Source organism: Gavia stellata, unplaced genomic scaffold (genome assembly GCF_030936135.1).
Source record: "Gavia stellata isolate bGavSte3 unplaced genomic scaffold, bGavSte3.hap2 HAP2_SCAFFOLD_59, whole genome shotgun sequence".
In the NCBI taxonomy this organism is placed as follows: domain Eukaryota; kingdom Metazoa; phylum Chordata; class Aves; order Gaviiformes; family Gaviidae; genus Gavia; species Gavia stellata.
This window is the reverse complement of record NW_026776859.1, coordinates 161,247-174,902: the sequence shown is the minus strand read 5'-3', so window position 1 is coordinate 174,902 and position 13,656 is coordinate 161,247. Positions and strand designations below refer to the sequence as shown.

The window sequence follows — 13,656 nt, the reverse complement described above, 5'->3', positions numbered from 1 at the left end:
CATTGCCTGTCCCTGCCTGCGGTCACACGACTGCCACGCAGCAGGGCTGTGACCAAGCTGCCAGGGCAATCAGACCTTACACCAAACCCAAGAGATCACAAGGAGCGTGCGGAAGTGAGAAGAGAAAACCTCAGGAAGACCAAGGGCTCCCTGGCAGTGCTGCCATGCTGGGACTCTCTTCCGCTCCACCTCTGCACACAGGAATTCTCCTGCAGATATAAAAACATGTCTTGGAGGAAAGAGCTCAGAAAGCAAACTGTCAGTGCAGGGCCCTTTATTTTCTTTAAACGCAGAGGGAGAGCACGGGTCCACATTGACACAGGCACTTGGTCAGAAAAGAAAAGCAGAGAGTGAACTGGAAAGGGGATGACAAGTAAAACACTACGACCAACAACAAAAAATACAGATGACAGGCTGAGCCTGTAATGAGTCACGTTATAACAGCTGTGCAGAAGAACATGGGCAGTTTATAGCTTCAGAAATACTTCCAGTCATCAGTTTCCACAGTGCATCCTTGAACTCCTGGTTCCTCATGCTGTAGATGAGGGGGTTCACTGCTGGAGGCACCACCGAGTACAGCACTGCCACCACCAGATCCAGGGATGGGGAAGAGATGGAGGGGGGCTTGAGGTAGGCAAACATGGCAGTGCTGATAAACAGGGAGACCACAACCAGGTGAGGGAGGCACGTGGAAAAGGCTTTGTGCCGTCCCTGCTCAGAGGGGATCCTCAGCACGGCCCTGAAGATCTGCACATAGGACAGCACGATGCAAACAAAACACCCAAGGACTAAACAGACACTAACCACAAGAAGCCCAACTTCCCTGAGGTAGGAGTGTGAGCAGGAGAGCTTGAGGATCTGGGGGATTTCACAGAAGAACTGGTCCACAGCATTGCCCTTGCAGAGTGGTAGTGAAAATGTGTTGGCCGTGTGCAGGAGAGAATTGATAAACCCACTGCCCCAGGCAGCTGCTGCCATGTGGACACAAGCTCTGCTGCCCAGGAGGGTCCCGTAGTGCAGGGGTTTGCAGATGGCAACGTAGCGGTCATAGGCCATGACAGACAGAAGGGCACACTCTGCTCCAAGTAAGAAGAAAAGGAGAAAGACCTGTGCAACACATTCTGGGTAGGAGATGGCCCTGGTGTCCCAGAGGGAATTGGCCATGGCTTTGGGGAGAGTGGTGGAGATGGAGCCCAGGTCGAGGAGGGAGAGGTTGAGGAGGAAGAAGTACATGGGGGTGTGGAGGCGGTGGTCACAGGCTACGGCGGTGATGATGAGGCCGTTGCCCAGGAGGGCAGCCAGGTAGATGCCCAGGAAGAGCCAGAAGTGCAAGAGCTGCAGCTCCCGCGTGTCTGCGAGTGCCAGGAGGAGGAACTGGGTGATGGAGCTGCTGTTGGACATTTTCTTCCTCTGGGCAAGGGGCACTGTGCAATAAGGAATCGACAGTGACAAGTTAGGAGAAACTTCTCAGGACAATCCCATGCCATTCCTCATAGAAATCCCTGTCCCTGAGCTGAATGAGGGACAAGTCCGTTCATTCCCCAACCCTATCAACTGAATGACATACTGCCTCACAGTTTCAAATACAACTTGGTCACGTAGTTCCCTTGAAGACACCTCCATTGAAGGACCCCAGTCAGAGTTAGAACAGAAGCTGACTTGCACCATCATGCCAGCCCCGAGAGCAAGAGCACAACGAGCAGGTGCGGAAAAAAGGAAGGCTACTGCTGTGCTCCAAAAAAATGAAGCAGGGACAGAAAGGCAGACAGGCATGCAGGGCAGCCTTCTCCTTACCCGGCTGTGCTCTCCACCTCACAGACACATGCACACATGCATATTCATTGCAGGACCCACGTCTTTCTCTTCTGGAGGTCCAGCTGTGGAGGAGGTAACGCATGCCCTGGACTGGGGGCAGAGGCTCTTCTGGGCGGGAGAAGAGACCGGGGGTTGCTCTGGGGGAGGCACCTGCTCTGCAGGGGATGGCAGGGAGGTGCCCAAATCTTTCCTCCCATGGCGTTTCTGGTAGCAGCTCCCTCTCACTCCCTGCCCATGTCTCTGCTGCCTGGAGCTGTCCCTGCCACCCGAGCTGTTTCTCTGTGCCCTCTTCTCCTCCCAGTCGCTGCTCACAGAGCCCATCCCACCCGCTGTGAGCTCAGCTCTGCCCTGAGATACCTCCTGGCAGGGAGGCACTGCCCAAGGGCATCTCTGGGTGGGCAGGGGCTAAGAAGCAGCTCAGACAAGTGCTATCAAGAACTGGGGTCTCAGTCCCTTCTCCAGAGAAGAGAAATAAATTCATATCTCCACTGCCCACCTAGCCCACCAACAGTGGGAAAGTGAAAGCACAGATACCTTCCCTTTCAAGTAAATGCTGCCTCAATGTTCTTCTTCAAAAGAACGCTCTGCAAATGCCCCGAGGCTTATCTGGAGCTGTGAGCAGCCCATGCAGCGCCCTATCTACAGCAGAAGCACCCTGCCCTGCCAGGGTTGCTCCTTCCACCCACAGCTTCTCCCCACAGCGCCGTGGGGAGCTCCCCGGGCAGGCTGAGTGCTGACCCTGGCAGACAGCAGCGTCCCTGCCCCAGCACACAGCCCCCGGGACACAGGGACCCTGCTCTGAAGGAGAGCCCTGGGCACCCCTGGCTGCACACCCACCTTCACAGCCCTGCAGCCATCCCTGGGAGAAGGCAGCGAACGCGTCCTGTCCTTCTGACGGTGCAGCAGGGAAGCCCTGCTCTGGAGCACTCATCCAACTGCCTTTAAGCTCTCTCAGCCTCGCAGGTCTCCCCTCGGTGCCTGCAGGCAGTGCCCCCAGCCCTGCTCCTGGGCAGAGCTGTCTCTCTGCAGCGCTGCCCGCTTGCCATCAGCTCCCTCCCTCCATCCCAGGAGCCCAGCCCAGCTCAGCAGCAGAGGACCAGCCCAAGGCGGCACTTTCTCTGCCCGCTCTGGGCTCCCTCCAGGTGTCCCTGGGGCTCCAGGGGAACCTGCTGTGAAACAGGCTGAAGGATCACTCATCTTCCCTCCCGCAGCTGGGGAGAGGGAATTCTTTCCAGCTGTGACATTTCTCCCATCAGAGACAGAGTTAGGTCTAAAAGTCTCTCTCCTTCTCTTCCCCATCAGCTGTATTTCCTAGATCTCCACTGACTGTAATGGCAGTTGTCTCAAGGACATCCCCCAGTGCTTAACCTGGTTCAGGGCAGCTGCTCAATGGCCACACACAGGCCTGGAGTGCTACACGAGATGCCAGGGCTCTCCAGCACAACGGCCTGTGGCTGGCAGGGACAGCACAGGACCTATGGGAAAGCCATTCCCGTTCAGAGGGGATGCGGGACAGACACCCCAGGCAGCGTTGCCGACAGGTTCGCTTCCTTTGTGCAAGCCCAGGTGGCATCTCCGGCAGATTCGGGCTCTGTTGGCCAGCGACTGAATCCCAGCCCTGCAGTGAGGCAAGGTCTGACCCAAGTTCATCCAGCCGATGCAGAGCAGTGCATGAACAGGAAGCCCATCGCACGGGCGGCTCCAATCATTTGGCTGCTCCCAAACTCTCTTGGTGCTTCTTTCAACAAGCCTTTGCTCAGCCCCTTGATGATACAGTCAAGGAAGAGGTGAATGATTGTCACCGTGTTCCTGGATCACAGCGTGTCCAAAGCCAAGGACATTTTCAGCAGCACCTTGTCTTCCTGGAGATCAGCTTCACCTCCACCACAGGCCCTCAGAACCTGCAATCAGGAGAAGGCAGAGGAGAAAGGCTTATTTAAGCAAGCCATGGAAGTCTCCAGATCCATGGCCCCAGGTCTTGTTGGGGACTGTAATGACCCCGACACTCACTGGGAGGGGAGCACAGCAGGATGCAGACTGTGCAGCTGGTGTCTGGGGTCTCTTGGGACCACTTCTTTGCACAGGTGCCAGGCCAACAAAGGTGATCTTTGCCTGAATCTGGTCCTTGCGAAAGAGGCAGTGCTGATGAGGGATGTGAAAACCAGTGTGAGCCTGGGCTGCAGTGACCGTGAAATAGTGGGGGAAGAGTTTAGCCTCTTCAAGGGATTTTTAGTTGTAAGCCCGTGGGCAGCAGAGCTCCGTACAGCGGGTCTTTCTGGAAAGCATCTTCAAAGCACAAGGCGTTTCCAGACCACTAAGCAGGAAAACAACCAGACATTTCAGGAGAGCAGCTTGGTTAAAGAAGGAACTCATTAAGAAGTTTCATAGAAAAACAGAAGCATTCCGGAGGTGGATGCAAGGACTCAGGGACAAATTTAGAAATGGGGATGGCTTTAGGGAAGCCAAAGCTTCCCTGGTGTGGACCCTTGCAAGAGGTTCGAGGGCATCAAGTGGAGCTGTTAGCCCTTCCAGAAAGAGTTTTAGGAAAAAACAAAGAGAACGTGTGGCCACTGCTGAACTTAGAAAGAGCAGGTGTAGACAGCTCTGAGATACTCTATATCTCCTCTGCCTTAGTCTTCCCCAGCAAGGTCTCCCAAGCCTTTGCGCCTTGAGGCAGGACTCTGGAGGAAAAGAACCAGCAGTGGATGTGGATCAAGTCAGGGGTCACTTGAGCAAGCGCAATCCTTTCTGGTCACTGGGGCTGGAGGGGCGGCATCCCAGGGAGCTGAGCGAGCTGGCCTTTGTCACAGGGAGAAAACTCTCCATCACCTCTGAAAGGTCAGGGAGACTGGGGAACATCCTGATGACTGGCAGCACCTCTGTACATTGTACGCACCTTTCAAAAATGCCCAAGGGATGAGCAGGGGAACAGAAGGCTGTGCCCCCGAGGACGTCCACTCGCGTCCCCTTTCTGGGTGTCTGAAAGGAAGGTGACGGGATTTACCCAGGGGAGATTGTGCCTGGCCAGCCTCTTTGCTCTTTCTGAAGAAAGGAGAGGATTGCTGCACGGAGGAGAGCAGTGGTTGTCTTCTACCTGGAGGTCAGCAAAGCTTTCGCCATCATCCCTCACAATATTCAATGTTAGGATATTATGGTCTGCATGGGGGGATAGGTAGATGGGTAAAAACGAGCTGGACAGGTGGGCTCAGAGGTACGTGGTCAATGCGTGGTTCTCTGCCTGCAGGCATCTAGCTAGCAGGGTCCTGCTGGGGTCTACCCGGCAACCGGCCCTGTTTAACGTCTTTTTGATGACCTGGAGGAGCTGAGAGAGGGATTATTCATAACATTTGTAGCAGAGACCACATTGAGGAGAACAGACACTACACTGGAGGGCAGGGTGTCCATCCCAAGGGGCATAGACAGGCTGGAGGGATGGACCAGTAGGAACCTCATGGGGTGACAGTGATGTGGGCAAGCAGGGGCGGTGGATAAAATCTTCAAAGGAAGAGGCAGAGGCATCGGGCAGTGTAGGACAGCCTGTGGTGGGGATGGCCCCGTTGCTGGGGCTGGCACCTCCCAACAGAACTGAAATCCTTGTCCTTTCGACTATGGCCGCTGTCTCTTCCACCGAGGGCCCCAAGAGGACACCAGGTCCCTACAGCTCCAGCGCTTTCTTGCCTCTGCACCCACCCACTCACTCCATAGAGCCTCAGAGGAGTCCTCCTGCTGTCCTGCACTCGGCACCGTATGCCCCCACATCTCACTACCCCCAGCAGCAGCCCTGAGCATGCCATGATGGAACAGATCCCCATTCCTAGGGGGTCAGGGCTTGAACATCCTGCTTGATCACAGAATAACAGAATCACTAAGGTTGGAAAAGACCTGTAAGAACAGCAGGTCCAACCATCAACCCAACACCACATGCCCACTAAACCATGTCCCACAGTGCCACATCTACTCGTTCCTTGATGAAATGCATGAAGGCCTTTCACAGTTGCCTCCACATTTGATTTTCCACCTGTAACCAGTGCCTCTGAGTTCCTGCTTCAGCAGCCCCCAGGAATCGTCCCTTTTCTGGTCATTCCCTCCATGGCCTCTTCAGCGATGGCCCTCGCTGGGGCCCACTAACACCCTCAGAAACCTGGAGGCTGTGTGCTGACTTTTACTTCTCCAGAGCCTTGTTCAACCTTCCTGCAGTATCTGCAGTTCAGGAACTTGGCACCAGAGGGCTCCTTAACATGCAAAACTCACTAACAAGCCAAGGCTCTGCGCATAACTTTCCCTAATTCCTCAGTCCTTGTGGGGTTCATTTGAGAGGTTTGCGGAGTGTAGTCAAAGTGAAAAGTTTTCGATACTCAATATCAGTAAGAAACAATTTCTTCTTTTTCCAATTATTCTTTTTCTGCTTATTCATTAAGTGATGTCAGCAAACTCCAATTCTTATTGACACAGAACACCTCCTGATAGAGTCCTAATACCTATGGAAGTCAAGACCCTGTACGTCAGACACCCTATGGGCAGCCTTTGTCCCTCCCTCCAACCCCACCAGTTCTCTCATCAGCCACCTGGGACTCGCAGCACCTTTCTTCAAATTGGAGCTTTCTCCACTGCAGTCAGTAGCTGCATGTTTCAGCCCATGGACACCAACTCCCACTTGCTTTATTTGGAGAATGAGCTGCACGCAGACACAGAACAATCGTTCTTTATTCCAAAACCCAAAACCAAAAGAAGGCTTGGTTCAATAAAAAATAAAACACACTCCTCTGCTGTACATTAAGTCCACCTGACCTCCTGTGGAGTCCACTTTCCACAGTGGATGCCCTTAGGCCAATAAAACCACATTGCTGTGTCAAGCACAGATCCCAGAAACCCCCAAAGCACTCCCTGCCCCACGCTCTGTTCGTCCATATTCACTCAGAGCGAGTCTCACACTGAAGCCGTGAGCTCCCAGAAATCACAGAAGGAAGCAAAGGAGCAAAGTGAATCAAATGCTCTCTTTTGAATAGACAAATCTGCACTGATCCCAACATATCTGGGTCACAGGAGTGTCTTCAAGTAGACTCTGCAGCATCTGGACCCACTCATTTCTCATTCTCCTCCAACGCTGGAGCCCTTGGGTGCACTTGTCCAAGCTTCCCTTTCTTCTCAAGGGAGAGAAATGAGCTGTCTCAGCTGAGATGCTTTGGCCTATCCTGCCTGTCCACCAGCTCCTGCTCCACAAAGGCTCCCATCAGCCCTGGGTCACATTTCCCAGTAGCATGTGGAGTCTTCAGCTACCCCCGGGAATCTTGGAGGCAGTGGCCACCTCTGTGTGGGCAACTGCATCAACCGCTGAAGGAAGGTCTTAGGCAGAAGTTGAAACATATGTGGGAAAGACCTTGGTGTAATAATTGGGTAAGAAGGCTTTGACACTTGTCTGTAAATTCTCATGATTTTTTTACAGGCCATGGCCATGGACCAGCAAGGTAATGACACTTTCTCTCCCTCTATGTAAACACAGATTTATACATCTTGTCCCTTTTGACTGGTAACATTTGGGTTTCCTCAAGTAGCTACTGATTTGGTTCCTATCCACTGATGGCTGTTTTCCTCTCGAGTCCTGCCTTGAGGCACCAAGGCCTGGGAGACCTTGCTGGTGATAAGAGCACATAAACTATCTCAGGTCTATTTAGACCGACTCTCACTAAATTTAGGGGTGATCCCATGTTATCTTTACTTCTTCCTTCACTGTCCCTGAAGTAGTAACAGCTCGTTATGGTGCCCTTGAATTCACTTTCAGGATTCAACTGAGTTTTGCTATAGACCATTTCCGTGCTTGGAGGACGTTGTCCTTGAAGACCAGCTGTACGGAGCTCTGCTGCCCTTCAATGCTAACACTACGGGCCTCTATTTGGACATTAAATACAGTAACTGTCCGGAATTTGATTAGGCAACGTGGGGATGAAAACCGTCATTATAGTGAATGGAGATCTAGTCAACCCAGCTGCTGGAAACGAGAGAGAGAAACTTAATTCTGCCTATGATACAGATGGCAAGATAGGCTGCCAAGAAAAGAGTAAATAGAGACAAGTGCAGTCGTCTTGCACATGCCTTGACCAACCTCTGGCACCTCAGATGTCACCAGGTATTTCATCTGAAGAGCCAACTCCTGACCTACATCTTCATTAATTAGCACAGGAGCTGAGACAAGCAGCTCACATGCAGGTGCCTGTTCAATGCACACCGGAACTGAGGCGGAGGAATCCCACCTCCTGTGCGGTTGTGGCAGCCATGGGAGGGAGCTGAGTCCCCTTGCAGTGCTAGCAATAGAAACACAGGATGAGATGCCTCAACTGACTCAGCTGAATCCTATCCCTCAGCAGGAGTAAAGAAGATCCCTGCCTGTCATTGTCTGGGTGTCCTGACTGACAATAAAATATAAACGGTTATTTTTAGACCTAACTCTACCTCTGATGGGAGAAGTGACACTGCTGGAAAGAAGTCTCTCTCCCCGGCTGCGGGAGGGAAGATGAGTGATCCCTTCAGCCTGTTTCACAGCAGGTTCCCCTGGAGCCCCAGGGACACCTGGAGGGAGCCCAGAGGGGGCAGAGAAAGTGCCGCCTTGGGCTGGTCCTCTGCTGCTGAGCTGGGCTGGGCTCCTGGGATGGAGGGAGGGAGCTGATGGCAAGCGGGCAGCGCTGCAGAGAGACAGCTCTGCCCAGGAGCAGGGCTGAGGGCACTGCCTGCAGGCACCGAGGGGAGACCTGCGAGGCTGAGAGAGCTTAAAGGCAGTTGGATGAGTGCTCCAGAGCAGGGCTTCCCTGCGGCACCGTCAGAAGGACAGGGCACGTTCGCTGCCTTCTCCCAGGGATGGCTGCAGGGCTGTGAAGGTGGGTGTGCAGCCAGGGGTGCCCAGGGCTCTCCTTCAGAGCAGGGTCCCTGTGTCCCGGGGGCTGTGTGCTGGGGCAGGGACGCTGCTGTCTGCCAGGGTCAGCACTCAGCCTGCCCGGGGAGCTCCCACGGCGCTGTGGGGAGAAGCTGTGGGTGGAAGGAGCAACCCTGGCAGGGCAGGGTGCTTCTGCTGTAGATAGGGCGCTGCGTGGGCTGCTCACAGCTCCAGATAAGCCTCGGGGCATTTGCAGAGTGTCCTTTTGAAGAAGAACATTGAGGCAGCATTTACTTGAAAGGGAAGGTATCTGTGCTTTCAGTTTCCCACTGTTGGTGGGCTGGGTGGGCAGGGGAGATATGAATTTATTTCTCTTCTCTGGAGAAGGGACTGAGACCCCAGTTCTTGATAGCACTTGTCTGAGCTGCTTCTTAGCCCCTGCCCACCCAGAGATGCCCTTGGGCAGTGCCTCCCTGCCAGGAGGTATCTCAGGGCAGAGCTGAGCTCACAGCGGGTGGGATGGGCTCTGTGAGCAGCGACTGGGAGGAGAAGAGGGGACAGAGAAACAGCTCGGGTGGCAGGGACAGCTCCAGGCAGCAGAGACATGGGCCGGGAGTGAGAGGGAGCTGCTACCAGAAACGCCATGGGAGGAAAGATTTGGGCACCTCCCTGCCATCCCCTGCAGAGCAGGTGCCTCCCCCAGAGCAACCCCCGGTCTCTTCTCCCGCCCAGAAGAGCCTCTGCCCCCAGTCCAGGGCATGCGTTACCTCCTCCACAGCTGGACCTCCAGAAGAGAAAGACGTGGGTCCTGCAATGAATATGCATGTGTGCATGTGTCTGTGAGGTGGAGAGCACAGCCGGGTAAGGAGAAGGCTGCCCTGCATGCCTGTCTGCCTTTCTGTCCCTGCTTCATTTTTTTGGAGCACAGCAGTAGCCTTCCTTTTTTCCGCACCTGCTCGTTGTGCTCTTGCTCTCGGGGCTGGCATGATGGTGCAAGTCAGCTTCTGTTCTAACTCTGACTGGGGTCCTTCAATGGAGGTGTCTTCAAGGGAACTACGTGACCAAGTTGTATTTGAAACTGTGAGGCCGTATGTCATTCAGTTGATAGGGTTGGGGAATGAACTGGCTTGTTCCTCATTCAGCTCAGGGACAGGGATTTCTATGAGGAATGGCATGGGATTGTCCTGAGAAGTTTCTCCTAACTTGTCACTGTCGATTCCTTATTGCACAGTGCCCCTTGCCCAGAGGAAGAAAATGTCCAACAGCAGCTCCATCACCCAGTTCCTCCTCCTGGCACTCGCAGACACGCGGGAGCTGCAGCTCTTGCACTTCTGGCTCTTCCTGGGCATCTACCTGGCTGCCCTCCTGGGCAACGGCCTCATCATCACCGCCGTAGCCTGTGACCACCGCCTCCACACCCCCATGTACTTCTTCCTCCTCAACCTCTCCCTCCTCGACCTGGGGTTTATCTCCACCACTGTCCCCAAAGCCATGGCCAATTCCCTCTGGGACACCAGGGCCATCTCCTACTCTGGATGTGCTTCACAGGTCTTTTTTTTCTTTTTCTGTGCTTCAGCAGAGTATTTTCTTCTCACCGTCATGGCCTATGACCGCTACGTTGCCATCTGCAAACCCCTGCACTACGGGACCCTCCTGGGCAGCAGAGCTTGTGTCCACATGGCAGCAGCTGTCTGGGGCAGTGGGTTTCTCTATGCTGTGCTGCACACGGCCAACACATTTTCACTACCCCTCTGCAAGGGCAATGCTGTGGACCAGTTCTTCTGTGAAATTCCCCATATCCTCAAGCTCTCCTGCTCACGCTCCTACCTCAGGGAAGTTGGGCTTCTTGTGGTTAGTGCCTGTTTATCATTTGGGTGTTTTGTTTCCATCGTGCTGTCCTATGTGCAGACCTTCAGGGCCGTGCTGAGGATCCCCTCTGAGCAGGGACGGCACAAAGCCTTTTCCACGTGCCTCCCTCACCTGGCCGTGGTCTCCCTGTTTATCAGCACCGGCCTGTTTGCCTACCTCAAGCCCCCCTCCATCGCCTCCCAGTCTCTGGATCTGGTGGTGGCAGTGCTGTATTCGGTGGTGCCTCCAGCAGTGAACCCCCTCATCTACAGCATGAGGAACCAGGAGCTCAAGGGTGTTGTGAGGACAGTGATTTCAAGGACTTTTTTCAGTAGTCATAAACTTCCCATCTATCCACAAATGACTCCCATGGGAACGCATTCTAAGCCTATACTTTGTGAAGGGTTTTATTATCATTAACATCTTTATAATTATATTTATAATTTTCATCATCTTTATCCTTATAATTATCACTATCATTATTGCTGTTTTTATTTGTGGTTACCACGTTCCTACACAACGTTTTAGATTCGGGTCACTTCTCCTGTGGAATGAATCTTCTCTGCCTTGCCTGTTGCATGTATACAGGTATGTCTAATGCTGGGTCAGTGCTGACTCACTTGCAGCAGCTCTTTAATAAATGGGTTCTCCCCAGTGCAGTTCCTGAAGCCTCACCTTGTCTTCCAAAGCTGTTGCCAAGGATGGACATGAGCAACCTCACCCCAGAAAGGGCCTGTTGCTCCATGGATTCAGGAGCAAAGAGCTCAATGTCATGTGGTGACCTGTTAGAGACCAAGGTTTGGATTTACGTTTCTAGTTACGGTGGAGATGGTGAATGGTCACTGAGGTACATACGTGGGGCTGTCCCACATGGGGGACTTATCCCAGGGCTTCCAGCTATGGCAGGCGATGTCCTTAAGGACGGGAGTCTGGAGTTGCCTGGGGCATCTCCATGGGCAGCGTGTGCTTGGGGTGGGCAGTGACTTTAGCCCCACGAAGTGAGAGATCGCCCAAAATGGAGTCACCCAAAGGAAAGTGCTGAACCCAGGGTTCTAGAGGAATCGAGGGCTCTGCAATCCCCGGAGAGGCAGTGGGCACCAAGCAGGTATGAAAAAGGAAGACTGGAAAGTGCTTCATGTGTCCTTCAGGCACAAATGAACACATCTCCTGTCCTCCAAAAAGCACCATAGTCCCTTCAAGCACCTGCCACATCCAGAGACCCCCAGGGAGGCGGATTAGCAGTAGTGATCCCCATCCAGCCCAGGACCCTGCAGGAAACATGGGGAGGGGGCCAGGAACCGTCCAGCCACATCAGAGGAGAGGTGGGGGAAGTTGAGGTGGCAGCTGTTGTGGCCTGGAAATTGCCTGGGGGAGAAAAATTCTGGCATTCCGCTCATCAGCGGTAGCGTCCAGACTCTGGTTAGCCTAAAACATGTTCACAGTGCAGAGCCAGAAGTCCTTTCTGTCCTGGTGCTCCACGAGGCCTGGGAAGTGGATGAGGAAGAATTGGTGTCCCTCACGCCCCACCCCTTCGTGCCATCGTCCCTCCTGAAGCGTGGCATTGAAAGGGAGGCTGGGAACCTTTGTCAGGGCTTGCACTGAAGGAAGCGCAACCATGGGAGTTTCCTGTTGTCCCTCGGTCCCTGTGGCCAGCACCTGCCCTTGAGACAGTCTCCCTCCACCCCCTACGCTGGCCCAAAAGTCACCCCCAAGCCTGACCCTTTGTACCGTCCATTTCCAGCCCTGGCCATTCACCGTGGTCCAGCTGTGGGCTGATCATTTCAATGTGACCGGCTCCGCCTGCACTGGGGGAACATCCAGCCCTTGCCTGGCTCACACAGGCCCAGACCCTGGCAGAGCCCACAGCAGGGCCGTCTACGGACCCCTGCATGGGATATGGCCAAGTCTGGGGAGGGACCAGTGCTGGGGAGGGCTGCCAAAGCAGGAGGGCTGCAGAGGGATGTGGCACCGAGGTCTACTGGGCAGACCATACCAGGGGGACGGTTTCCCACCCTGCCCTGTTGATGCCTGCACAGCTGGGCTGCGGGGCAGCAGAGCTGCGCTGGTGCAGGGATGAGAACAAGCGCCATGATGCTCCAGGAAGCTCCCACACTGCCAGGACACCAAAATTACCCTCAAAATAGGCTCAGACAGGCAGGGCTGTCACCCTACTCACCGCACTGGCGGTGCAGGGTGAGCACCACCCGCTCCAGCTCTGCCAGCAGACTCTCTGAAGCCAGAGCAGCTCCCCACAGTCAGGATCGGACTCACTAGTGCTCGCAGGCTTGGGGGTGCCTTGGGGTTGCAGCCCCTGGCACCACTTGCCAGGAGGCCCAAGACATGAGGGCCAGCATCGGCTCCCTCTGCCGCAGCCCATGGTGCCTCCTTTCCTGTGTCACCATCCTCTCTCGGGAGCACCGCTGGGTGCATTGCTCCCTGCCTTGGTTGAAGGGAAGCTGCTGGAGGTCTTGTCTGCTGTCCCCCATGGCCACTGGCTCTGTCCCAGCATCAGCTCACATTCACTACCGCAATCCTTCTGAAAGGCACGTCTTTGCTCGGATCTGGCCACCACAGCCTGCCTGCATGGTTCCAGAGGGTGCCAGCAAGGCTGTGCTTGGACAGTAGGTTGTGATGTAAGGGTGATGATCTGGCTGGGGATCATGAGGAGAAGGAAAAGACAAGAAACCATACAGACAAGAAGCAGTAAGGGGAATTTCTTATCAGGTTAAGAAAGAAAAAACCCCATGTACATCTATATACTCATACACATATAGAGATATACACACTTATTTCAGCATATATATACACATACATCACCATGATAGAGATTTTCAAAACTCAGCTGGAGAAAGCACTGACCTGCCTGATCGAACTGTAAACTTCTCCCTGCCCAGAGCAGACCTCCAGATGTCCCTTCTGACGCAAAGCCTCAAGGAAGAAGGGCCTGGACATGGACTCGGGGGTAGGGGACACTGCTGTATGTTGAGGCATTGCTGCCATTTATCATCACTGGTCCACCCTGTCCTCAGGGTTGCAAGGTGAGGGAGAGGCTCCTCAGAAGGAGGCTCTGCTCCAAGGGACACCAGGAGTCCAGCTGGTGCGGGGATACTACAGAAAAGATCTCAGAA

General features: G+C 54.2%; 2 protein-coding genes across 2 annotated transcripts; one reads left to right on the top strand and one right to left on the bottom strand.

Annotated features, from left to right (window-relative positions):
• Positions 1-435: 435 nt before the first annotated feature.
• LOC132321339 (olfactory receptor 14A16-like) lies at positions 436-1,401 on the bottom strand. The gene has a single exon (XM_059834847.1). The coding sequence runs from the start codon at positions 1,399-1,401 to the stop codon at positions 436-438; it is 966 nt and encodes a 321-aa protein (XP_059690830.1).
• An 8,485-nt stretch (positions 1,402-9,886) lies between these two features.
• On the top strand, positions 9,887-10,948 carry LOC132321338 (olfactory receptor 14J1-like). The gene has a single exon (XM_059834846.1). The coding sequence runs from the start codon at positions 9,935-9,937 to the stop codon at positions 10,946-10,948; it is 1,014 nt and encodes a 337-aa protein (XP_059690829.1). The 5' UTR covers positions 9,887-9,934.
• The last annotated feature ends 2,708 nt before the right edge of the window (positions 10,949-13,656 follow it).

What these genes read in the sequence shown, in the direction of transcription:
- LOC132321339 (XM_059834847.1), bottom strand. Translation starts at nt 1,401, where the DNA reads ATGTCCAACAGCAGCTCCATCACCCAGTTCCTCCTCCTGGCACTCGCA.
- LOC132321338 (XM_059834846.1), top strand. Translation starts at nt 9,935, where the DNA reads ATGTCCAACAGCAGCTCCATCACCCAGTTCCTCCTCCTGGCACTCGCA.